The sequence below is a fragment of the Ambystoma mexicanum genome, chromosome 13 (genome assembly GCF_040938575.1).
Source record: "Ambystoma mexicanum isolate Mex_15411 chromosome 13, UKY_AmexF1_1, whole genome shotgun sequence".
NCBI lineage: Eukaryota > Metazoa > Chordata > Amphibia > Caudata > Ambystomatidae > Ambystoma > Ambystoma mexicanum.
In genome coordinates this window covers 786,453,638-786,478,320 of record NC_090938.1, presented here as the reverse complement: position 1 = coordinate 786,478,320, position 24,683 = coordinate 786,453,638, and the positions used below count along the sequence as shown (strand labels likewise).

Below are 24,683 nucleotides of genomic sequence, written 5' to 3'. Positions count from 1 at the left end.
CGCATGCACACAGACACTCGTTTGTGATAGTGTATCCACCTCGATTAATGTCGTTGTATTTCGCAAGTGATTTTCGGGTGGAATTGGTCCGTTTGGGTGGGCTAGCATGCATATGGTTGTATGTTTAGTGTGTTGCATGTAGTGAGTTATTCGTATGGAGTTCGGATGCCCATGCCATTATCTTTTTCATTCGGGTGACAGGTATCTCCTCCCCTTCTGCCGCTGCCATCTGTACGCCACTCCTGCAGATGGCTTCTTCAGTCGACACCTGCAGCTTCGGGTTAATCAGTGGAGCTCCATTACGGTCTTATGGGACGATCGTCAATGGGCCACATGTCCTTACGCAGTACTAGTGGCTAGGAGCAGCATACCTACCTTCCAGCTGGACTAGTGCCTACTTCATGGGACGGCCCTGCGGTCCTGGCCGCTTCCATGTTGCCTTTTTGGACGTTGATGTAGCCCCTGTGTGCCATGGGGGTACAGGGCGTCACACAAGGGGCAGCTGGTCATTTCTTGCGGATGCAGCCCACAGTAATGATGATCAGTTGGGAGTTTATGTTCGTATGGCTGTATGGGCTTGGTGATTTTGATGTGCATTAAATTTTTATTCAGATATTGCCCGTGTGGCGTTATTCTTTGCTGGTAATGTGGCATATCCCGATTTGTGGCGCGATGTGTTGTGAGGTGATCTGCATTGGGTTCCGGCTTCTGGGTACAGTTGTGTGGTACGTGCTTGTGCTGATGGTTGGTTTGGCAACTGGCATGTGTACAGGGCTGGTGCGGTCTCCCTCAGGTTGCTGCTTTGCATGTTTACACTGGTGGCATGCGATGGGGGACTTGTTCATTCCACTGGTTGCATGGTGTGACTACATTGCGCCTACGGGGAGTTGTGCTATGTGGCCAGGTAGTGGAGTACGGGCACTCAGCAGGGCCATTTACGGTTGGTTCGCGATGCCGTAGTTCTCGCCATGGCGGAATGGTACTTTCCGCCATGCTTGATGGCGTTATGTGGATGTCCGCTGGGGTCGGCATTCGCGTACCGTTGCGCCATGGCGGAATTTACGGTTTTGCAGGGCGCGCGTGCGCGTACTTGGTGCAGTTTGCGTTGGCGTTCACTACGGTGTCGCTGATGGCATCGTACTTTACGGTGACGGGTCTTAATCGCAACGGGCGGTATTCGATGGCGGAATTCCATTTCCGCCATCGTTTTTCGGATTCCGCCAGGGTCGTAATGAGGGCCTCTGTCTTTGCTTTTTGAATAAACTGCCTATTCCACAAAGAAATATTCCTTAAAAGTACATTTACGCTACTTTTGTAGTAGAGATTGTGCTTGTAGAAAATAATTAGGAGAGGAAAGCGATAGGTAGGCAGATGTAAAAGGAAAACAGGCTGCTGTTATTTTAAGGCAGCCTGGCTTCTCTGGTATCCCATTAACCTGTGTATCGACAGCTGAGCCTCATTCCCTTTTGTGCTCTATGGAGCAAGCATCTTTGAGCACACTTCAAGCAAGTCAAGCCTTTTCTCTGATGAAAAATTGAACTAAAGCCAACAAGGTTTGCTTGACTCCACGTCTTTTATGCCCTGCTGCAAATTAGGAGGTAAAGGTTTTCCCCCTGGTTTTGTGTCCCTTGCTTTCCCTCCAGAGAAGATGCAGTTACTTTTTGCCATATGCCCCACCTCCGGTTGTGGGGATAAATCCAACAGGGATGACAATGCAGCTTAATTTTTTGCTTCTCTGATTCCCACCGCCATCATCTGTCAATGTCTAGGACTTCATCTATCACTGGTGAGAAACAAGACAGTGAAATGTTTGCTATTGGTAGGATCTTCAATGGATCCACTTTCAATGTCGAGGTACCGATCGCTGTCTGCATCAACAGACTTTAATGCCATCCATCTCGACGTCAAAGGCTATATCAATAAGAAACACCTGCCTGTTACCCCTAGAGAAAATGCGCGTGCCTCCAGGACAGCTTTTGGTTCTTCTCCAGGAGCATGTGATGTCACTCGTTTTCTTTCAAATTCTGAACTCCTTGTCAGCCACATTGTGTGTAGTGGGATTCAATAACTTGGCCGCTGTGTGAACAATGACACTGTTAGAGGTTCATGAGAGGTTCCTTACCCCCATGCCTTTAGGGCTTTCTCTTTGTGAATAAATGGAACTGCCGCAATGTGAGTAAATAGTTTGCAAAAATGAGTTGTAAGTGAAAAATCTTTACATTACCTAATACCCCCCCCCACCAGTCATTTTGCTCGTTCATATAGCACAGACACAACCTGTAGAGAAACAGCACACATTACAAACAACCAACGATGAGGACACTTGTTTCTTTGTAATAAAACAGTTATCAACATTTGAACAGAGAAGAGGTTAGGGGGCATTGAGTCATGGAACTTCCAGTTAGTTGAGGCTAGGATTCCCCTACAGAGCTGCATAATTTTCATCATGTCAGAGGGGGCCGTATCCCTAGTCAGTGTTATTAAATTAGTAATGTTAGTTTATAAATGAATGTGGATATTGAAAATTAATGTACACAGAACCCCTAGCGCAGAGGTATTCAAACTGTTGGTTGCGCCCACCTGGGGGACGAGGGTCGCGTGGCCGTATTCCCAGGGGGGATTTTTATTTTAATGGAGCAAAGAAAAAGCTGGGCAGGAGGAGCCCTGGGCAGGGGGGGCTCGTCCATAACGGGCGAGGGGGCGTCGACCCAGTGGCATCCTCATCCATCATCCATTATGGAGGAGCCAGCCCAGTGAAACACTGAGCGCTCCCTCAGCTGCTTTTTCCAGCTGAGGGAGCGCTCCTGGGTTGGCTGAACTGTCAAAGGGAAACATTGTTTCCCTTTGACAGTTTAGTTCCCCAGCCGCACATGCTCAATGAGCCATGCATGGCTGAGGGTCGTTTTGCTTCGCCAGCATTGCATAGCTCATTGAAAATGCTGGCTGGGGAATTGCATGTCCGTATGTGCCAGGGGGAGCTCCTGTGCCTCCTCGCACATAAAGAAGAGCAGGGCATTTCAGAACCCGCGCGCAGGCCCCTGCACACAAGTGCAAGAACCAGGAAGCTTGTGCTTCCCGATTCCTGTTCATGATGCAGGAGCTGGAGTGCTGGGGAGGAACTTAAGGACCGGGGCAGAAGGTAAGTTTATGTTTTTTTATTTAAATATGTCTATGCATGCGTGTATGCTTGTGTTATGAGTAAGTGTATGGTGGTGGGTGCTCGTGTGAATGATCGAGTGCTTGCTGTATCTATGTGTGTGTGTTTGTGTTGGTCCGTTGAGACGATTTTGGCGATTGGGGTAGCAGGGGAAGGAGGGTTGTACAACAAAGGAATTTAAACAATGCCTTTGTTGCCCAGCCCCCCTATCCACCTGCCAAAATCAGCTCTCCTTCTGAGGCGTGTGGAGCCCAGGGGACAGGGATGGTATTTTTTTACTGGACATCTATCATAGATGTCCAGTCAAAAATACCATGCTTTCCACCTGGGCCTCACCGCGCCTTGCATACACACATAATCATGTTGATTGAGTGAGTGTCTTAGGTGCTGTGGGGCCCAGGGGACAGGGATCGTATCCTTTTACTGGACATATATCATAGATGTCCAGTAATGAATGCCATGCCTGCCCCTTGGCCCCCCATGCTCCGAAATGCAACATTCGAACCAATTATTTAAAAAAAAGTCCCTGGGGGAGAGATCCCCCCCCCGCGCCCCGAATCCGACTTGATTGGTTCGGACTCCCTCGCTACGCTCCGTCGCTATGGCATATCTGGGGGAAATATTGATGTCCCTCCACTTAAAAAATTCACCAGCCGCAACTGTCCCTGGGACTGTGCTGGGAACAGGGTGGGGGAGCCCAGGGACTGTGGTGGGAGCAGGATGGGTGGGAGCCATGGGATAGTGGTGGGAGCACGGTGGGAAGAGGCCAGGGTCTGTGGTGGGGTGCGGAGGGGAGAGCCCAGGGGCTGGGTAGGAGTGGTATAAGGGAGCCCGGAGACTGGTGAGCAGATACAGGAGCCCAGGGACTATACTGGGAGTAGGGTGCGGTGACAGCGCGCAAAAGTTCATAGTCACTTGTACTTATTGTCCATTTGTCATTTTTGGGGGGGGCCCGGCCTCCCCACATTTTGCTCTGGGGGTCCATGCTAAAAAGGTTTGAATACCACTGCCCTAAGGTGTTTTTCTGGAGTACTCGGATGCTTCTCCTGTGCTTTTGCTTTATAAAGCCCCACATATCATTCTCCTATAATCCATTAGGTCTACATGAGCATCCTGTGGCACACGGGGCAACTGGGCGCTGCCTATTATGACCTTGGGGACTGTTCAATTCACTTCATGCCAGATGCCCCGGACAGCGAGAGCCTGAAGCTTCTGCAGAGAAGTAAGATTTATTTATTACCAAGTAATGTAGTGACTGCAAGGGATGAGACAGACGCACCCTTTGCTGAGTTATGTGCCCATTGCCTGGGGAAGTGGATAACGCATGTGCGTACATGGTTTGCAGGTACAGTGGGTGGTATGTGTTTTGTTGGATGTGTGGGATTTATTTGTTGAAGGGTTTGTGCATTTGGAGTTTCATGGTGCAGTTGTGTTGCAGCAGGTCATGTATCTGGAATAACGCTTGGAATGTCATGTTTGAATCATTTTCACTTGTCCTTTCAAATGCAGATGAGAATCATAAGAACACTGTGCTGATGCATGTGCAGATGTTCCAACATTACTATATTGACTTGCCTTACAGTAGAACATATAATGTTGACAGATTGTGATACTGATGCACATCGAAATGTAATATTAATAATTGCATGCACAGGAAGTGGTTACAAGTGTACCAGCATTTTACATTGATGTGCATTAAACTACTGCGTAGGGCACATTACCCCACCATTTCATGGCAAGAAAGACTCCTTTAACCTCAGCTTTGTAAACTATGATTTGTTTGCTCTCTAAAAGCATGTTCAGTGCCCAAAAGTGAAAATCTCCCTTTCCTTTGTCACAGGTTGTGACCACAGTACATTCAACACCAGAGGTGTGTTTTCACCCCTTTTATTGTAAGTCTCCAAAGGATATGTTGGAAGATGGCCTACAGGGAAGGGGAACTCGGGTGTGATTTCTAAGCTAAACAGTGCAAGTTAGCAGGTGGAACACACAGTGCGTAATCAGGTACTTGGATTTAAGAGCGAGAAGACTCAAGACCATACCAACCCTAATTCCTACTCTTGAGGACCAGAGGTCCAAAGTCCATCCTTAGTCTAAATTCTTGTATGATGGAACAGAGGTCCAAAGTGCATTGCTAGTCTATTTCCTAGTATGATGGCCCAGAGGTCCAAAGTCCATCCCTAATCTACATCCTAGTATGAAGGACCACGGGAACCAATTTCATCCCTAGTCTAATTCCTAGTATGACGGACCAGAGGCCAAGTCCATCCCTAGTTCAATTCTTAGTATGATGGACCAGAGTTTCATAGCCCATCCCTAGTCTTAATTCATAGTATAAAGGACCACAGGACCAAGTTTATCTCTAGTGTAATTCCTTGTATGACGGTTCAGAGGTCCAAAGTCCATCTCAGTGCATTCCTAGTATGACCGACCGGAGGTCCAAAGTCCATCCCTAGTTTGATTCCTAGTATGCCCGACCCGATTCGTTTTTAGCTGCCGTTACCAGAGCCTAGAGCAACAGGCTACTCCAGATCTCCTGCAATCATGTCCTGACTTCCCTTTAACTATGTCCCAAATGGTGCTGCTTGTTCCCTTTCTAAACCACTTTGTATCAGGCCTCCTTCACGTTCTGATCTTTCTCCTTTCTATCTGCAGCACTGCTCCTTCAAATTCATTCTCCCTTTGCTATCTCTGGTCATCGCTCTCCTGTCAGACTGACATTCTATCTCCTATCATAACACCCTCCCATTCTGGAGGTCTGCGCCTCCATTAACACTGGGCATGATTGGAAGGCTGATTCAAAATGTGTCCTAATTTGTGGGTCTGTTTTCCCATCTGCTTCGTTCCTCTGTGATTGGTTCGGGCAATGTAGGTCCACCTCCTCACTAGGTGGGTCCACTCTTGGCCTCATGTGTTTCCCTAGTCCCCAAGTCCTGAGATAATGCATACTCTGTCATTTTGAAGGGTTGGGCAGATGAGTAATGGAAGCCGGTCAGCCGTCCCAGGCTTTGGTAAGCAAGCTCATTCTTAATCAGTTGTGCATAGCGCAAGGCTTGCTGCCTCTCTCCCCTCAAGAGAGTTGGAGAGTCCCTTCTAGGCAGGTGTCTGCACACCTGGCGTGCACTCTGCCTGGGTTCCCGCTTCATATATGAATCAACGAGCCACACATATGCCTTTCACTGGTGGGAATGGAAAACTGTCATTTGGATGTCTTTTTTTCCTTCGGTTTTCTCTGGAAGAAAGTGATACATATGCCTAGGGTCACAAAACTTGCCTCTCTGTGTCCATTCCAGGTAGGACTACCTTTGCCAAGGCCACCAGTAACCTGCACCATGTGAGGCGCTACTTGCAACTGAGGCCTCCTTCGAGAAGGGCTGGGGCAGATCTGAGGGTATTCCATGTAACACCTCGATGGGTGGCATCACTGAACATCGGGCTCCCCTCTGGTGCCTAGAGTTCCTGAGCACTTTGTAAGGGCTACTCAACAGTTGAACTTGTTACACCTCTTAAAATCCTCTGGTGGTCACTGTGTTGTCGGCTTAATCCTACCGTGCGGTTGCTTCATTGTAGCTCACTGCAGAGCATCGAAAGCAACAGTGGCACATGGGTCTGGCCACTATAATCAAGGAGGCGATCAACAAACGACTCAAGCACAGGAGTAATGTCACTAAGGAAGGTTCACTGTGCTGAAACCCAGCTAAAGAGAAGCAAAAGTGAGAACCAAGGATGAATATGTCATGCTGAAGGTGATGAAGGCAGGAGAAAAGATGTGTTCAGAGAATGTTCACCAGGCTGTAGGCTGAGAGGACCTTGCCTGTAGGTGAAGTTCAATAAATGTTCATCAAAGTTCAGCAAAGGTTCATAGTGAGTCCACGTCCATAACAGTCACTCGCACCAATGTACGTTTTGGGCCATTGATTCTGCTGTCTTAAGGATAACAAACCACTGGTTCACATGCTCAACCAGGTGGTAAAAAGTATTGTGCACCCAGACATGCAACATTAACAGCAAAGCTCAAGAGTTTTAATTTGATGTGGACAACATCCCCAGCAGACAGAAATTTCAAGCTAACTGTTGATTGCGCTTAGTGCGTGACCCGGGTGAAATGGACGCATTTCCACATGACCGTTGTCTGCTGGCTTCAATAGGCAGTGTCCTACAGGACCCGACTTAAAGCTTGGAGATAGTAAAATGGATGAAGATATTTTCAAATGTCACTATGAGGAGAGTAAAGAAATCCCCCATGAAAGACTGGCCCTTTGAGCGATGGTTGCCGCTCCTGTTGCAGTCATATCAGAAAGTGGCAGGCGATATTGTCAACGATAATTCCACCACCGACAAGAACTGTTATTGTTTCTACTGCTCACAAGGGTTGACTTAGTCTGAAAATCCTAAAAAAAGGAATTTGAGAAATGTACCGTGGGCCAGCATGGGCAGTATTATATTGCAGTGTGTGATTAATGCAAACATGCAGACATATTCAAAGGTCCTGCTTTACCACAGAATGTTGCATGCCCAGAAGCAGTACGAGACAAGTTTGGGTATGATTTTATAGGACATTTTGATGTAATTGGCAAAGAGCACAAATGTGGAATCATAGTATATTACTTATTACATTGTATGCAGACAGATGCACATCATGGAATATGTAAACTATAAATAATCATGGTCGTATTGGATGGCCAACTGGAAGCCCCATCAGCTTTACAGAAAAAAAAACAAACCCGAAGGAAAACCTGTGTGAAAGAAAGTGAGAATGAAACCCATCACAGTAGCAAACGAACAAAAGGTATAAACGAGGAAGATCAGGAAAAGAACAACTAGAGCATCTTAGCAAAGTGGCACGATGTAGAAGGCTAGCAGAATTTAGAGATTACCCTAGATAATCTTCCGGGAGACATGGCACAGAGATTGCTCAGGAGGGCGATGGAAATGCCTTGCAGGCACTTAGACTATGAACTATATTAGTTTTCCTTCAGTTTCCATGAGAGGGACGTTAGTGATTTTTCTAGCCTTTACCAAACATTTGGATGTTCTGGCATCACTGGTGGACAGCATAAGTAACTCGGCATATGCAAGGGCTCTGAAGAAGAATGGCAAACCCCTACATTACCAGGGGAATCCAGACATGGACCCCTTGCTCACTATTCTTAGAGAGGCACAGCTCCACCCTACTGATGAGGTCCAACCAGACCAAAACACGTGTCTGGGGTTGCTGTTGGTACTCATGTTCAGAGGAGAATTGCCTACCATTTCGGTGCTGGACTGCCGCAGGGCAGGACAAAGACTGATATGTTTTGGTTATTTCTCCTCTGTGAAAGATGGTGAGTAAAGGAATCTGGGTAAGTGTGTCGTAACCTAGACTAATGTCCGGTAGAGGGACTCCCAGGACCCCCTTGTTTTTTGCAAAGACTTATAATATCCCATAACGACTGAGGGATGGTCGGGTAGGTCATGTTAGTGAAGGGGGGATACCATGTCTCGCCTTCAGGCACTCTCTCTCCAATTCATAAGGGTTTCTGAAACTTTAAGGATACCATTATTACGTGAATCATTGAAACAAGGAATTGTCCAATCTTGTTACAGCTTGAAATATAAAAGCCACAGTAAAACTGGCACAATGCGGGAGAGAAATCGAGGAGGAGAGTGAGGAGGAAAGGCCGCAGAGTGAACCGCACAACAAGAGTCCCACCCAGAAGGCAGAGACAGCAAGCAGCCACACTCAGTCAGCATTCAGAGTGGAGAAGCACAGGGACTTGTAGAACGCTGATCTCTTCTACGTAGTTTTGAGCCAGCGAGTTTAGACCACGGCTGGAGAGGAGACACGACCACCTCAGAAGTGGTCAACCGGCGCTGGAAGCAGACAGCACTGGGGACCAGTTGAGCACCGACAAGAAGAAGCAGAACTTACAAAGGGACGCCTAAGCCCACAAAGAAACCAGAGACTTAGTTCCGCTGCAGCCGAAGAGACCGTCTTCCCCAAAGAGCGCTGCGGCGAGGAGCAAGGTATGCAGTGGTTCCCGGGAGATGGGAGGAGGGCAGAGAGGACCAGATAGACCTCAAGCCGGGGGCAAAAAGGAGCATACTTCAGCAGGAATGAGAGAATCCATAACCCGAGATAGGGTGAGACCCACAGAGCCCCAAGCCAGGGGAGGAGATGAGATACCCCAAGCCGGGGTGAAAGCCTAGAGACCCATGGAGGTACATGAAACGGAATACCCCAAGACTGGGGGGGGTCTATATCACAAGGCAGAGAGAAAGGAGTCATACCCCAAGAGAGTGTGAGAGTGACTGTCTTCCAAGATGGGCTGACCGCTATCCGTCCCAAACGGGCAGTGACTTTTGTTCCAAGCAGAGAGGAATGACAAAAGGACATTATAAAACTGTGAACTCTGAAATGGGTAGTTGGAAGGAAACCAGAAAGACATTTGGATGGGGATCAGAAACCAGCCACCATTATCTTAAGTGAGACAAAATCCTTACCATATCCTTCTGTTTAAAGCTTATGTTAACCCCTTTTGGTTAATGGTTGGGGCAGACTTTAGGTTAGATTAGGCATGGACAGAGGATGACTTTATGTTGTGAGACACCCTGACGAGCACAATTTGTTGTTTTCTTTATAGAATAGGGAACTTGTTCTTAGACATAGGGAAAATATGGGCCTTACACATTTTTGTTAATAAAACATTGTTCTAAAAATGATGTCTTTAAAAAAAAAGTTTTAGTTTGTTTATTTTCATATTAGTTTTATACAAAACTTTTTCCAAAAGAACAAAACAAAACATCTTCCTAACTTCAGTGCTCCTTAAACATTCCAAATTTAGTTTTTAATATAATACCCCCACTGATGCACCATAATCCAATAAGTCAAAACATTCTCGTAAGAACTTCACTGCTGCAATAGTCAAAGCAGTCTTCTCCCCTCAACAGTCAGAGCCACCGCTCCGCTGCAGGTAGTATTACATAGCCTTCCAAAAAATGCCCAAAGTGTCTTGTCCTGATCAATGTTAAAGCCATACAACTTGTGAAAAGGTGATGAGGGTTTTTGCAGAATCTACAGCACAGTGAGGTGGAGCCTGTCACAGATCTAGCTGACAGGATCTAACTTGTTTTGAACATGTTCAATCTGATCCTCATAAACAGAACCCTGTAGACGGGGTCTGGGAATTTCCTCAAATACTCTGGTATGTTGCCCTCATATCTGGTTTCATTTGTGAGGTTATAGAAAAGTTTGCATTCATTTGTCTCGTCATTTGTCACTATCCAGTCTAAAATCCATAACTTCTTCATGACCTTCCCCAGAGTGCGACAGAGATCTTCTACTGAGGCACTGTCACTCACCGTACAGTGAAACCTGGATCTGGAGACCACGTCTTTAGTGTCTGGGGTTTGATTGAAGAGCTTGGGTTGGAGCCTCCACCCAAGCCTCCTCTCTATGAGGGGATAAACTCTTTTTAATGATATGATCCTCTACCGTAAGGGAAACGGTACAAGGACCCGATCACTCAAAAGAGCGGGGAGAATGCACCACCACAGAACCAGCTGTAAGGCAAGAAAAGACCATGTGTAACAAGTGGAAGACTAAAGAAACAATCAACCCCCTTCTAAGATATACCTGATGGATTCTCCCTGGATGGGTATCGGAAAAGCAGACCAAGGTTTACCTACAACATAAAGCAATAATATAATCCCCAAATGACTTTTCAGTAGTTACCCCTATTAGCCAGAGGTTGTTCTTACCACTCTAAGTACTGGATATGTTTTCTTGGAAAAACAACGCCAGGGACAAAATAAGAAAAAGGGGTGTTAGTTAAGAAACTACCCCCGAACAGCACGAGGAGCGCTCTAGATCCGGGGTGGTGCACGCACAGCAGAGCATCCTCAGTGCACTTGCAGGTAGAGTGTGTTGGCACCAGTACGTTATAGGGTAAGGAGCGGATGAACACAGTCTTTAGAATTGCAGCAGTTCCCAGAATCGGAGACGTGAAACAAGAAAATCAGAAGGTAATTAACTGAATTAATTCAACTTACTTGTTCGCGTATGAGGTCCTGGAGCAGTGAGAGTGGAAGGGGGCATTTAGTTGGAGGGGTGGGTGGGGCTACACCACGCGCCAGGCCAGAAGGCGGGTCACTGCGTGGAAAAGACCACAAGGTAAGTTATATTTCTCAAGGTGAGGTACGGAAGCCAGGATGCGGTCCGAGTCAACAATCAACACAGCAAGTCAGGAGCAAAATCACAAGGCATAGCAGTTCCGTTAGTATAGCCATGGGTCAAATGGGCGGCGGGCAGAAACGAGGACCAGGGTGAGCCAGGAGTCCGCATGGCAGGCAAAAGGGACCGGTACACAGGAAATCCGATAGAACTCAAAAAGAGCCAGAGCAATGAAGACGTGACTTCACGGGAGTAACTTCAAATAGAAGCAACAACTCCCGGGTTACGGCTGTTTTTGTAGGTGGAGCGCCGTAATGATGGGAGCTGTCAGTGTCATCATGCACCCCCAGGCAGCATGGGTAATGTAGTCCAGGATCACTGATTCCCTCGTAGCTTCCACCGAGAAAAGAAGGGAGCAACGTAATGCTGCACACCCCGGGGAGGGCTACAGGTGGAGGAAACCGAGTCTTGCCACCATATGAGGTGAAGGAATGCAATGGCCGTATGCATGCGCGATGGCGAAGGGTAAAAGGCACATAGCCATCACAAAGTGTCTCTACAGTCTACTCCCCAGTTCCCCAGAGCACTCCTGTCTTCCTTCAGCAGTTCTGCTCATACAATTGCCAAGATTGGGGCAGAGTTTTCATTCATACATTTACCGAAGGAATTCAAGATTTTCCAATCGGCTGCTGCTTTCAAGGAGTCTAGTCCCAATTCTCGCCTAATTACCTGAATTGGGACTGATCGTGGTAGGCCCAAAACCAGTTTCCAGAATGTCCCCTCCAGGAAGGCCCAGTGTTTTTTAGGTAGCCAGATCAACGCCTCCGCACCGTAAGTCAGCACTGGGACCACCTTTGATTTTACATCTCCAATATGGGTAAAAGAGAGTAACGACAGTACCTGCGTATCACAATTCTGGCCTGGTTTACTAAGGCGATATCTTTCTCCTTTAGAGAAGACAGGGTGTGTGTTTCCATCACACTGCTAGAAATGTGATCCCTTAAATACTTAACCCCTTAAGTGCCTGGCTATTATGCACATCTATGCAAAAAGGGCGAGCATACTCGTCCTTGGCACTTAAGGTTAAAGGACTTCACAATATCAATCTCTTTAGTCTCCAAGGACCATCTGAAACTGACTTATTGTCCGTCTTGTGACAGGGCCAGCGTTCTGGCACTGTCACAAGAGGAGGGAGCCCAACCCCTCAACCCTCTTCCCCTGTGTCTGTGTGACGGCATGCCCTCTCCCCACTTCTCCTTACCCGAATCAGTGGCAATGTCCAGGCCGCAGAAGACTGCTGTGAGAGAAATGGAACGGGCCTGGCAGCTGCCGCCCAAGGACGCAGCAGATGCCAGCGGCACGGCCAAGGGGATCCTTGCCGGCTCCAGAAGGACGCCAGCAGCAATGAGGCTGGGCCACGCAATCCAACAGCAACTATACCGCCAGTGCACGCCGGCACAGGCCAGCAACAGCAACTACACCACAAGTACGGCTCCGGCACACAATGTCTGCTGGAGCCCGCGCAAATAGGAAGCCTCCACTTGCCCACCAGCGAGTTTGATTTTTCAATAAAGGCCTCCTGACCGACCATACAAACCCCACTTGTCCACCAGGGAATTATTGTATTAATTAATTGAAGGCTTCCCCCATCACCCACTATGCCACCAGGGATATAATAAAAGGGCTACAGAAAGGCCTTAAACTTCACACCTCCCCAAGGACCAGTAAATGGTCCATATTGGGAAAGGGGTGGGGCTTACAAGGCTTTTTGAAGCCCTTCCCACAGCCAGCCCATGTCACACCCCCTCAAGGGAGGTAAGTGATTTGGTATGGTAAGTTGGACAATCCTGGGAGGGGGTGGGGTATTTAAGGAGGTGTGTGTGAATGCTGTAGTGTGGGCCAGAAGGGTGAGGACAGGAGGTGGTGAAGGAGGTGTCGGAGAGACCAGAGGAGTGTAGTGCGATTGGAGGGCGGAGGCTATTGTTAAAAGACGGTCTGTTGAGTGTTTGAGTGTGAGAGCGGAAAGTGTGGTGAGTAGAGGTAGAGTAGGAGTAGCAGAGTGTTAGTGTCAGTATTGGCCGAAGTTGTAGTAGTTGGAAGTGGAGGAGTAAGGAAATAGCGAGTGAGGCAGTGGGAGTAAGTAGAGTAGTGGTAGTCGGGGTAAAGGATAATATTGGAAGTGGAGCATGTAGTAGGGAGCGTTAGTGAGTAGAAGAAGCAGTAGAGCGGAAATAGGAAGAAGAGGGAGATAGCAAGGGTTAAGTACAGAGTAGAAATAGTAGGAACAACAGAATAGTAAGAGCAACAGTGAGCGGGAAAATTAGGAGTAACTATCAGTGTAGAGTGAGACAGATTACAACAGGAGAATAGTGACAGGTGAGGAGGTAGTGTATGAGGAAGGACAGAGGAGAAGATAACAGCGGAGGTAGTAGGAGGTAGCGATAATAGTAATTGAAGGAATTAAGAAGTAAGAGATGTCAGATAAAAGGGTGGTGGTGGAAAGGCAGAGTGAGAGATCGGAGGGACTTTTAGAATGGTGGGGGAGAACATTTTGGGGCCTAGAGTAGAGGGGGGTGGTCAGGAGAGATTGGGTGTGGGAGACAGAGGAGTGACACCGGATAAAAGAAGGCACCATCCCTAACTTTCTAGAGTACTAAGCAGGCTAGGTCAGGGAAAGATTAGAACGTCCCTAGGGAGTTAGTTAGCCAACATTGTCATTGTAATTGTTTATTTGTAAAGCGTGTATACACAAGTGAAGTGCTTCAAAGCGCTTCAAGGCGGTAAGGGAACAAGGGCATACAGTACTCCTTCTTAGGCCTTGAAGTTTCCGAATTATCTAATAAAATTAACTAGCATACTAGGCCTGAGGCATTTCTACTAGTGCAAGTGCATGACAGGAGGGAAGGAGAGAAGAGTGGGGGAGAAGGAAAGAGCATACAATCAATAAGCTGCCGTACTAGGCCTAATGACTTGTCAGATAGTACAAGTACATGACATGGAGTGTGGAGAGAAGGAGGGGGGGGGGATATAAAAAACAAACAACCATACTAGGCCTGGAGACATTCAGATTGATTGATGATAGGTCATCATCAATGATGCGCTTATGCACAAGTGTTTCAAGCGCAACCAAGCTAGGGAGGGGTGTCATGCCTGCTGGACATAACTTTGGACCAGGAACGACCTCTCCATACAAAATGAGTTACGCCCATAGAACCACTAGACCATTCTACTCGAAATGGAGGTTGTTCGATGCATTGCCCGGAAAACGACGTCTGCATTTTTCACGTCGTTAAAATTCACGTGATTTAGTTCCGTCACGTGTATCACGGCAGTGCGTACATAAGCAGCGTGGAAACGCTGATCGCTGCTTCTGATTAAGTCAATTTTGGCGTTTTGTAGCTGAACTCCGGACCTGCGTTATCGCATTCCCTTCAGCAACTTCTTTGGCCTGTTTTTGAGTGTGTTTTCCTCCACACGCTAATTCCTGGAGCCGTGTATCCTGTTCGCGTACCAAATCTCCATGCGGACGCTGTCTGCAAGCGTGGCTGTCCTTAGCTATGTGTATCCTGTTTGCGTGCCAAATCTACACGCGGACGCTGTCTGCAAGCGCGGCTGTCCTGAGCTGCGTGTATCCTGTTCGCGTGCCAAATCTCCACACGGACGCTGTCTGCAAGCGCGGCTGTCCTGAGCTGCGTGTATCCTGTTCACGTGCCAAATCTCCACGCGGACGCTGTTTGCAAGCACGGCTGTCCTGAGCTGCGGGTATCCTGTTCGCGTACCAAATCTTCACGCGGACACTGTCTGCAAGCGCAGCTGTCCTGAGCTGCGTGTATCCTGTTCACGTGCCAAATCTACACGCGGACGCTGTCTGCAAGCGCGGCTGTCCTGAGCTGCGTGTATCCTGTTCGCGTGCCAAATCTCCACGCGGACGCTGTCTGCAAGCGCGGCTGTCCTGAACTGCGTGTATCCTGTTCGCGTGCCAAATCTCCACGCGGACGCTGTCTGCAAGCGCGGCTGTCATGAGCTGCGTGTATCCTGTTCGCGTGCCAAATCTCCACGCGGACGCTGTTTGCAAGCACGGCTGTCCTGAGCTGCGTGTACCCTGTTCGCGTGCCAAATCTCCACGCGGACGCTGTCTGCAAGCGCGGCTGTCCTGAGCTGAGTGTATCCTGTTCGCGTGCCAAATCTCCACGCGGACGCTGTCTGCAAGCGCGGCTGTCCTGAGCTGCGTGTATCCTGTCCGCGTGCTAAATATCCACGCGGACGCTGTCTGCAAGCGCGGCTGTCCTGAGCTGCGTGTATCCTGTTTGCTTGCTAAATCTTCACGCTGAAACGCTGTCTCCAAGCGCGGCTGGCCTGGCTGCGTGTACGCTGTCGCGTGCAATCCTGCATGTGGTTTTCTGAACTTCTTTGAACCTTTGGTGCCTGTGACAGTTAACAGGTGAAAAACTAATTTTGTTCTTCGTGGGAAAGAGAGTATTTCATGAACTATTGGAAGGTGATTGTGCACAGTACTTTGGACACTATCCTGTGGTGCACCAACCCGGTATCTAGCGTGAGCCTCGTGCCGTTCGGGATAAGTCTCCCTTACTAATCTTCCCCTCCTTTATCGTTGTTTCAACTCCTGGTTTCCTTCAAGATACTTTCGTTGAATTCTTCAGTTTGGCCATAAGGTTAGTGTTTCGAATTAATGCTAATACTGTGCTATCATAGTGATTTGAGTTTGGGACAGTTTCTTATGATACTTTATCTATCCTAGGCATATCTTACGATACAATACCCACGCCCTTTCCAGTGATCCATCTCTCTGCCTGTTTTATCAGTCAGAGAGTTGTATCATTTGGAAGGTCTAATTTGACCTACCTACAATCAAGTCATGTGAAAAAGGATCCGGAAGAGCCCTACCAATTGTATCCTTTTTTGGTTACCGTATCCTTTTCAATTGATACATTGGTGATTTATGACAAGGGGAGACAAAGGGAACATGTTGGGGAAAACACTATCAGCCTTAGTCAGACACATCCGACAGATAGGTGTCCGCGTTGGCGAGATAATAACACACCCTGGGCTAGAGATGGGGTAAACCAACAGGAAATGGGTAGAGAGGGTCAGCCCTAGCGCCAAACATCCCCAATAACTTGTGGCGGGTCAGAAGAAGGATATGGAGACTCTTGAGGACAGTTCCAACAGTGGCTATTAAATAATAATATATCCTATTTTTGCCTATGACTATGGGGTGTTCCCTACCTATTTTACTAACTAAGGTGCTTGTCAGTCATCAGTGAATGTCCAAAAGGAATACGTCCGGTGTCCAAAACTAGCCCTGGCTGACCCTACCACTCTTCTAAACAAACTAAGGTCAGGAGCACGACTCCCTTCTCCTGAGGATTGCTTCTTGCAGTTTTCTTCTTTCTTTCTCTTGTTAATATGCAATGTATAAATCGTCTCTCGTTACTTTATCAATTTACGTAGCTCTCTGAAGATACTGTTGGCTTTCCTCTCCTCTTTAGATATATCCTTCTTTATCCTTTTTCAAACCTTTGGGTCCGGGTTACTGGACTCTGAGTAACCTTGGAAATTATATTTCCCTGGGTGGGTCATGCTCTCTGGACAGTTATTGTTTAGCTCTTTTCAACCTGGCCTCTTTTGTATGTTATTTATCTTAGGGGTTTCTCTGTCTTTCTTTTCACAGTGTTTTCTCTCTGTTGTATTCCACTCTTTCCTTGTTGAATAATGGGATAGTTTCCCCCCTTCCTAGGGTAATGATCCCCTAGCAGTATTGGATTCCATTTCAGGGTCTTCTATGACTCTTTTTCTCACATTTTCACAGTTCAAGTTCATTAGCTTTTGTTTTAAATGTTCGTCACTTATACTGGGACGAGTATCTCTGGTTACATAACAAGTTCCTTTTGGCTTCCCGTTCTCCCTGTTATCTTCAGTGCTCCAGGGAACGTCTCTGGGGCCCTTATTGTCTTGGGACCTTCTCTTTTGTTCCTCTGCTTGGTCGGGTTGGTTTTGCCATTGTACTTTTCTTGCGGTTTTCTTACCCCTTCACAGGGTCTTGGTACCTCCACAGGATAACCAGACTGTTTTCTGCGGTTTGGGCTGGGTGGTGTTGGCGTATTTGGATGGGTGGTCTACCCACCATAAACTCCTCGTGGTCACGCCACCACTGAGCTATGGGCACCCGTCGGCCTTGTTTCTCCCTTCTTGCACACGCTGAGCTTCCAGCTTTTCCTTCTGCCATTCAGAGCCGGCCTGCTCATCGCTGGCTCCACTTCTCTCTATCGCTCTGCCTCTTCAGGTATTACACGTACTTGGGGCCTCCCCTGCCTTCGTATGCATCTCGCTGTCTCGCCTTTGTTCGGTATGCACTCCTCCTTCAACTTACTTGTCCCATTTAATTGGAGGGACCTTAAAGACGCAATTTCCTTTTCTTCCTTATAATGGTGTAAATTAGTTTTCTCTTCAGTCAAGTCTCGGGACTTGAAACCATTTGGCATATTAGGTAGTCCCATATATGCCATCATGTTTCTCATAAGAACTGGAGTGCCGGACTCACCTCCCTAGCCTCACAAGGGGAAGGGACGAATTCCCTTGATTCGTCACAAACCCCATTAGCCTGAGACCTACCTTGGAATCCCTTAGAACAACTATTTGTGATTTTAAATAAAAACCCTTGGAACTGCTTCCAGTCTCCAGCGTGGTTAATTGTGGCGGGCCACCCGTCAGTCTCCAGTGCCTGACTTACCTCACTACCTAAAGTGATGGTTTGTTTGGGTGGTGAGATAATTCTTCCTGAGGTAGCTAATCTTCGTCTCAGCTGATCGTAATTGAAGGATAATGTTAAAGATACTGCTTTTTTGATGAACAGACGTTTATCTTAGTGGACTCTGGTGCCTCGGGTATGTTCATGGATCAGACACAGGCTAAGCAGTTTGGGGTTCCTGCAAAGCCCATGTCCCAGGTGTATCTTGTCCATGCTGTGAACAGAACCATTTTTGCTTATGGTCAAGTTTCTACTCAGACAAATTATTATTTTGTTTTTTGATTTTATTCCCATATCCCAAATTTCTTCTAATGTTTGGGATTTCTTGGTTGGAGAGAAGTAGCCTGCATAGGTACTAGGCCTACCAGCCAATTATTGTTGGCACGTCATTGTATGATGCTAACTGTACACCAAAGTCTGGATATGAAGCTCCTGAGACTGGATTGGAGGAAACCCTTGCAGGACTACATAGAAGAGAATAAAGGCAATGGCCTAAATCCTGTGCATCGGCTTAGCAATTGTTTATGCCAATACGTTATTAGAATTGCTCCCCTATATGGATTATAGGGGTTTAAATAATACATCTATAAAGAATTGATGATGCTTTACTTTATTTGATGATAAACTGGAGCCAAATGGTACCCAGTCATTTTACCGAAAACAAAACATAGTGGTACATTTCACCGTAGTGCATAATACAGAAAACACACGTAAATATTAATTAAATATATATGGGGTAAGGGGTTAAAATGAGTCGGGATTATGGTCACGATTAAATGTACCACTCTGAAATTTGGGTTGGTAAAATCACATTTAACCAGCCAAATTAGAGGTGTCATTATTTTTACTAAAATGTATTGTTCCCTTGAACAAGGTTGGGTGAATAATGGTAAATTGCTTTTAGAATGGTATTGGGTCATTGCAAATATTGCGTAATGCCTTTAAGTTAAGTGGTGTGTTATCAGTTTCTAAGAGATCTATGAATTCTCCTTTCTCTCACATCAATTTCATGATTGCATACCTGAATGACATTCCAATGTACTCGTCCTCGGAAGAGTAGTATCAGTGTCATATACTTGAAGTTGTGATGCAACTAAGTCATATGTTATCAACGATGCCAAAGCTCCTGCTGTTTTCATTCAAAGATTGTATTAAACTCAACCACACATAGAACGAAACAGGAAAACAAGATATTTGACATTACATGGCATACTTGTGGCAGAATTAGCAATACAGCTGATGAATACAAGTGGATTATAGGTATGGCACATCACAAGCAAATCATTTCCTTCAATGTACTCCTCAAAGGAAGAGCACATTCCCTGGGCCCTTCTGGCTCGCCTGTATGTGTAATCGGCCCTGTCTATCACATTGTTATTTTTAAAAAACTTTTATTACGACTCTTGGTTTATTATACACCTTTGTCAACATAGAGAACAGCTGACAACATAGACAGAAAGACGTACAACATAGATCATGTGTGTTAGAAATCCAGTGACAACTAATTCTCGTACTCATGATCAGGTTCCAATCCTGTTCTTTTCACATCTTTCAACCAAATCCTCCCTTCAGTTGCTAGGGCTGTGCGGGTGTCCCCCGAACCCTTGCTCACTATATTGTGAGTGGGAGTTGCGGGGTGTCCCCCGCAGCCGGACCCGGAAAAAAAAGAAAAAAGGAAAGGAACATGCAGCGCCGGTTCCCGATCAGAGAAGTGAAAGGGAACAGGCATTGCAGGGACACAGCGAGTCAGCAGAAAGGTAAGTAGGGGGTGGGGGTGAGGATGGGGGTGGAGGGCCAAGTCAGAAATGATCAGGGGAGAAAAAACTGAAAGTTATTTCAGAAAAATAATCTTCGCTCTTTTCTCCCTGAAGTATGCCAGTGGATCTTCATCCGTCTGCCGCAAGGCCCAGCATCTCTTAGCGGGTGGTACATGAAGCCGCTGTGTGCAACAGAGCCTTTACCCTAGAAGTCAGGCAGGGAACTTTGTTACAGTACCCTTTTTTATATGAAATGCTTCCTCTTCGTTTCCCAGATGTTGTTGCTTCCTAATAGGTTTCCCACTTCAGAGCCTTTGATGCAGAAATGTGCTAGAGTTGCAAACTGTTGTTACTGACAATGTATGTGCAGTAAAGGAGACCACAAAGAACAGTGCTGACCTGTTGAGATAACAGCACTGAATTATTCTGTGGGCAATTATTTGGTTGCCCTCATAGTATTGCCATATTTGTTTTTGGACAGTTCAGTTGGTTCCACCATTTTATGGGCCCCTTGCTGTTGATCCCTTTGCCAGTCCTGTAGTTCTTGGCCTTCTGTTGCCTGTTTACTTGGGGGCAGGGGAGGAGTCACCCGGTCTTTCAGTCTCAGGTGCAACCTGTTCATCAGCATTCACTTCCACCTATTTCTGTGCTGGTGGAGGGTCACAAATGGGAAATCTCTGAAATATCTCAAATTTGTCAGAGTTTGCAGGATTTAGCTCATTGGCATAATGATCTAATCAGTAGGTCTTGGGAGCCTGCATCGCTTGTTCACTCTCAACAAGTGACTTCTCATTTGTATCATCTCTTTCCTGATGGAATCAAGATTCTGGCCTTCTGGATGAAGGTTGTCCTGAGATATGATATGATAGTTTATTTATATAGTGCCTATACACAATGTGTTTCAAAGCGCTTCAAGGCAAGGGAGCGAACAAGGGAAAATACAATGACATTCTTACAGGCCATGAACAGTAAGGATGTGAAATTAACTATCGTACTCGGCCTGACGACATTTCAGATAGTGCAAGAGCTAAGACAAAGATAAGGCAGGGAGGGGGAGAGTGGGAAGGAAATGGAGACAGACAGGCAACTACCGTACTAGGCCTGATGGCATTTCTGGTAGAGCTGGAGAAAAACATTAGGTGAGTGAGAGGGGTGCAGAAAGGTGGGGGAGGAACAAAACAAGTGTCTATCATACTAGGCCTGACGCCATTTCAGATAGTACTGGTGGAGGGGGGGAGTAAGGGGTGGGGGGAGGAGACAGACAAGGTTGCTATCATACTAGGTCCAGGGACAATTCTGATAGAGTAAGTGCATAGAAGAAAGTAAGGGGAGGAGATAGGAAAAGGGAGAGGTGAAAGGAGGAGAGAACAGAGACTTAGCAGTCAAGAGTGGAGAAGCAAGAGGGGAGAGTGAATACAATTGCAGAAGTCAGTAGTAACACATAATGCCAGGATACAAGATGAAGATGCGAACAGCATGATTCAGGGCCACCATGAGTACAAGAAGCAAAGGAAGTCCAGCATGAGAGTTGAGAAAGGGAAACTCACCGTGAATCCTAAGTCCATAAAGACGGTGATGGTGAAACCAGAATTTATCAGGACAGACTCCTGCAGAAGTAGGCTTGAGGAGGATGAGGGGGGAGCAGGGTAGAAGAATCAAGCAAAACAGACAACACCTGTGTGCGAGAATGGGGTTGGGGATGGCCTGTGGGGACAGAGGGAGTAGCGCATGTTGGTGCATGCTTAACTGCTGTCTGAGCAGGAGGTCGGGCCCTGGGTCCTCCTGGTCCGAACAGGAACTGCCCTTTTCTTCATCTGCCCTTCGCTTTGGACGCCCAGCCAAGGGACGCCCTTGATCTGAGAGTTAAGAGCAGGAAGGAAGAGGCAGGGCTAAGAAGGTGGGTGGTGCGTAGGCCAGGTGACCTAGATCCACTTGCACCTGCTCCCCATCTGCAGAGGAAAAGAGGCTGGAGGGCTCCTTAAGTAGGGAAAAGCGGCAGGCAGGAAGGCACCCGGTGGGCGGGGCTTAGGCCAGGTGACCTATATCTGCTTGCACCTGCTCCCCATCTGCAAAGGAAAAGAGGCTGGAGGGCCCCTTAAGTAGGGAAAAGCGGCAGGCAGGAAGGCACCAGGTGGGCGGGGCTTAGGCCAGGTGACCTAGATCCACTTGCACCTGCTCCCCATCTGCAAAGGAAAAGAGGCTGGAGGGCTCCTTATGTAGGGAAAAGGAGCGGCAAGCAGGAAGGTACCAGGTGGGCGGGGCTTGCTAAGTGGTGAAAAAGAGCGGCAAGCAGGAAGGCACCAGGTGGGTGGGGCTTGCTAAGTGGTGAAAAAGACCAAAGGCAGGAAGGCACCAGGTGGGCGGGGCTTAGGCCAGGTGACCTAGATCCACTTGCACCTGCTCCCCATCTACAAAGGAAAAGGGGCTGGAGGGCTCCTTAAGTAGGGAAAAAGAGCGGCAGGCAGGAAGGCACCAGGTGGGCGGGGCTTAGGCTAGGTGACCTAGATCCACTTGCACCTGCTCCCCATCTACAAAGGAAAAGAGGCTCGAGGGCTCCTTAAGTAGGGAAAAGGAGCAGCAAGCAGGAAGGCATCAGGTGGGGGGGGCTTGCTAAGTGGTGAAAAAGAGCGGCAAGCAGGCAGGCACAAAGTGGGCGGGGCTTGCTAAGTGGCGAAAAAAAGCGGCAGGCAGGAAGGCACCAGGTGGGCGCAGCTTAGGCCAGGTGACCTAGATCCACTTGCACCTGCTCCCCAAACATGTTTACTGTTATGTTTTGTTATCAGAACCAAACAGTATTGCCAGATCATGTATGAATTATCTACTAGTGAACTGTGAATCCTTATTAGCGTGGTGCTGTGAATCATCAGGGTCAGTGCAATATTGGGGTGTTTGGGCTCCAGTATGATGCACAGGTCAGTGACAAGGCCTATAGCAAAAAGTAGATTAAGTTGGTCTTTGCGGATTGCGCAATGCTTGGGAATGTGTAGAAAGCAGATTTGTTACTTGAAGTAGAAAGTGGACTGTGTCAAGATGTCTACAGGTTTTACAGGTTCTTTCTGTTCTCTGATGTCAGAGAGGTAGATGCAGTTGTTTCATTATATCTTTCCAGTTCTATCATGGCTGGCTGTAATCACACACCTCATCTGCCTTTGGGCAAAGCTGTGTCTAGAAAGTGTCCGGTAATGATGTGGATGTTCTTTGCAACTCCTACATCTGTCAATGTTCGTGTCAGTTACCTTGCCAGTTAATTTCTGCTCTCATGGCCTCATACTCCAGTTTAGTCTTGGGAGATTTGGGAGTTATGCAGATTGGCGTTTACCCTCACTGGAGACCATTGTACAGTTGGCATCTTGTCCTACTCTGTTTGTAGTCAAGAGATGGCAGGCTGGCTTTTGAAAACGGCCACTATTTTCAGAAGCCAAACAAGACCCTAGCTATTCTGCAATGACATAGAAAGACATCTCTCTCTTCATCAGGGGCTTGTCTGGGTGCTTCACACTGCCTTGCTAAGAGCCTGAAATAGCGTCACTGGATTTAATAGTTTTACCCAATATGTTTATAGTGCTGTAAGAACTGTTTAATGCTGCCTCTCAGTCAATATACATTTATCACAGACTTCTTGGCTAAATTAGAAAGGCTGGTACCATGCCAGACAAAGCATCTGGAAAGCTTGGTATCATGCTAGACAAGGAAAAAACACTGTCACACCTTTTGTCAGACCCCAAAATAAAAAGTCAATGATAACCACGACACTCTTGCATTTGGGGGATTTCTTGTTATGTCATGTTTCATCAAAAACAGCCAACACGTAAGAACTACTTATCACAACTAGGAACAAAACATGTAAACGCAGATTTCATGATTCATCTTTACATTTATATTCACATTTTATTGGCATGCTTTAAACTTCATTCACAGAACGCCACCCCGGAACAGTGATTTCTCTTTCCCTTGGGCGAACCCAGCTTGTGTTCATTACTAAACTTGGCAGAATGACATGCATTACTTAGAAATAGATGACTGGCAAATGTTAGCTTACTTGCATGACAAAGTAAAACTCCCCCCTCTCTCAACAAGTTACTTTTTATGCACGGGCAAACCCAGTTGTCTTTCGGTACCTCAAGAACAAATGAGCTCTTGCCCTTTTGTGTCCAGTTTGGCACTTCACGAATTAGACTATGGGAGGTACCCTAATGAATTATCTTTTTTTATTACCTATACTCACCATGATCTTAGTGTCTGAAGCCTCTGCCTGCACCTGCGAACACCTATTTTTCACAGCTGCTTTCTCCCGCTCCAAGCCTTCAGCTCCAGGGTTACAGTGGCCCTCAGCCTCTTTCTATTATTCTATAATTTTCTATTATTGGTGCATAATCATTCTTTCTTTGCCCCATCAACAGTTATCGATCAAGTTCAGCCTCAGAGCATACTCACGAGTGCCAAGCAGGACCAAAACATGTCCGACTTCCTGAGACGAGTAGGTGAGTGGCAAATTACACTTTGCTTATTGAGGGATTTCTGGGTAGGGTTTTTGCAGGTCTCACCACCTGAGTTACGAGAACACTTGCACCAAGTACCGTCAGTCCCCTTTGCCTACCAGTGTTCGCTCCTATCTGTCTAGATTTCTTCATGACCCTTTCTGTTTTGCAATCTTGTTCATCAGTTATCCGCTAGCTGAAAGAGGTGTGCAGTTATAATGTCGACTGCAAAGTCGAATGACAAAAATGTTGAAAAAAAAGCCCGAATTTTTTTTCCCGACTATGTTAGTTTTTATTTTACATGTTTTTTTTGATTTCGTGCGTTTAAAAAAAGGGTTTTAAAAAAAAGGGGGCTTAGCCCCCCCCCCCA

The 24,683-nt window shown here is 47.0% G+C and overlaps 1 protein-coding gene across 1 annotated transcript in view; it reads left to right on the top strand.

Moving 5' to 3' along the window:
- MSH5 (mutS homolog 5) overlaps positions 1 to 24,683 on the top strand; it is a 402,336-nt gene that overhangs the window by 17,634 nt on the left and 360,019 nt on the right. The window contains exons 2-3 of the mRNA XM_069635150.1: positions 4,256 to 4,379; positions 24,236 to 24,316. Coding sequence (XP_069491251.1) covers positions 4,262 to 4,379; positions 24,236 to 24,316 — 199 coding nt within the window. The 5' untranslated portion in view covers positions 4,256 to 4,261. The remainder of the gene's footprint in view (positions 1 to 4,255; positions 4,380 to 24,235; positions 24,317 to 24,683) is intronic.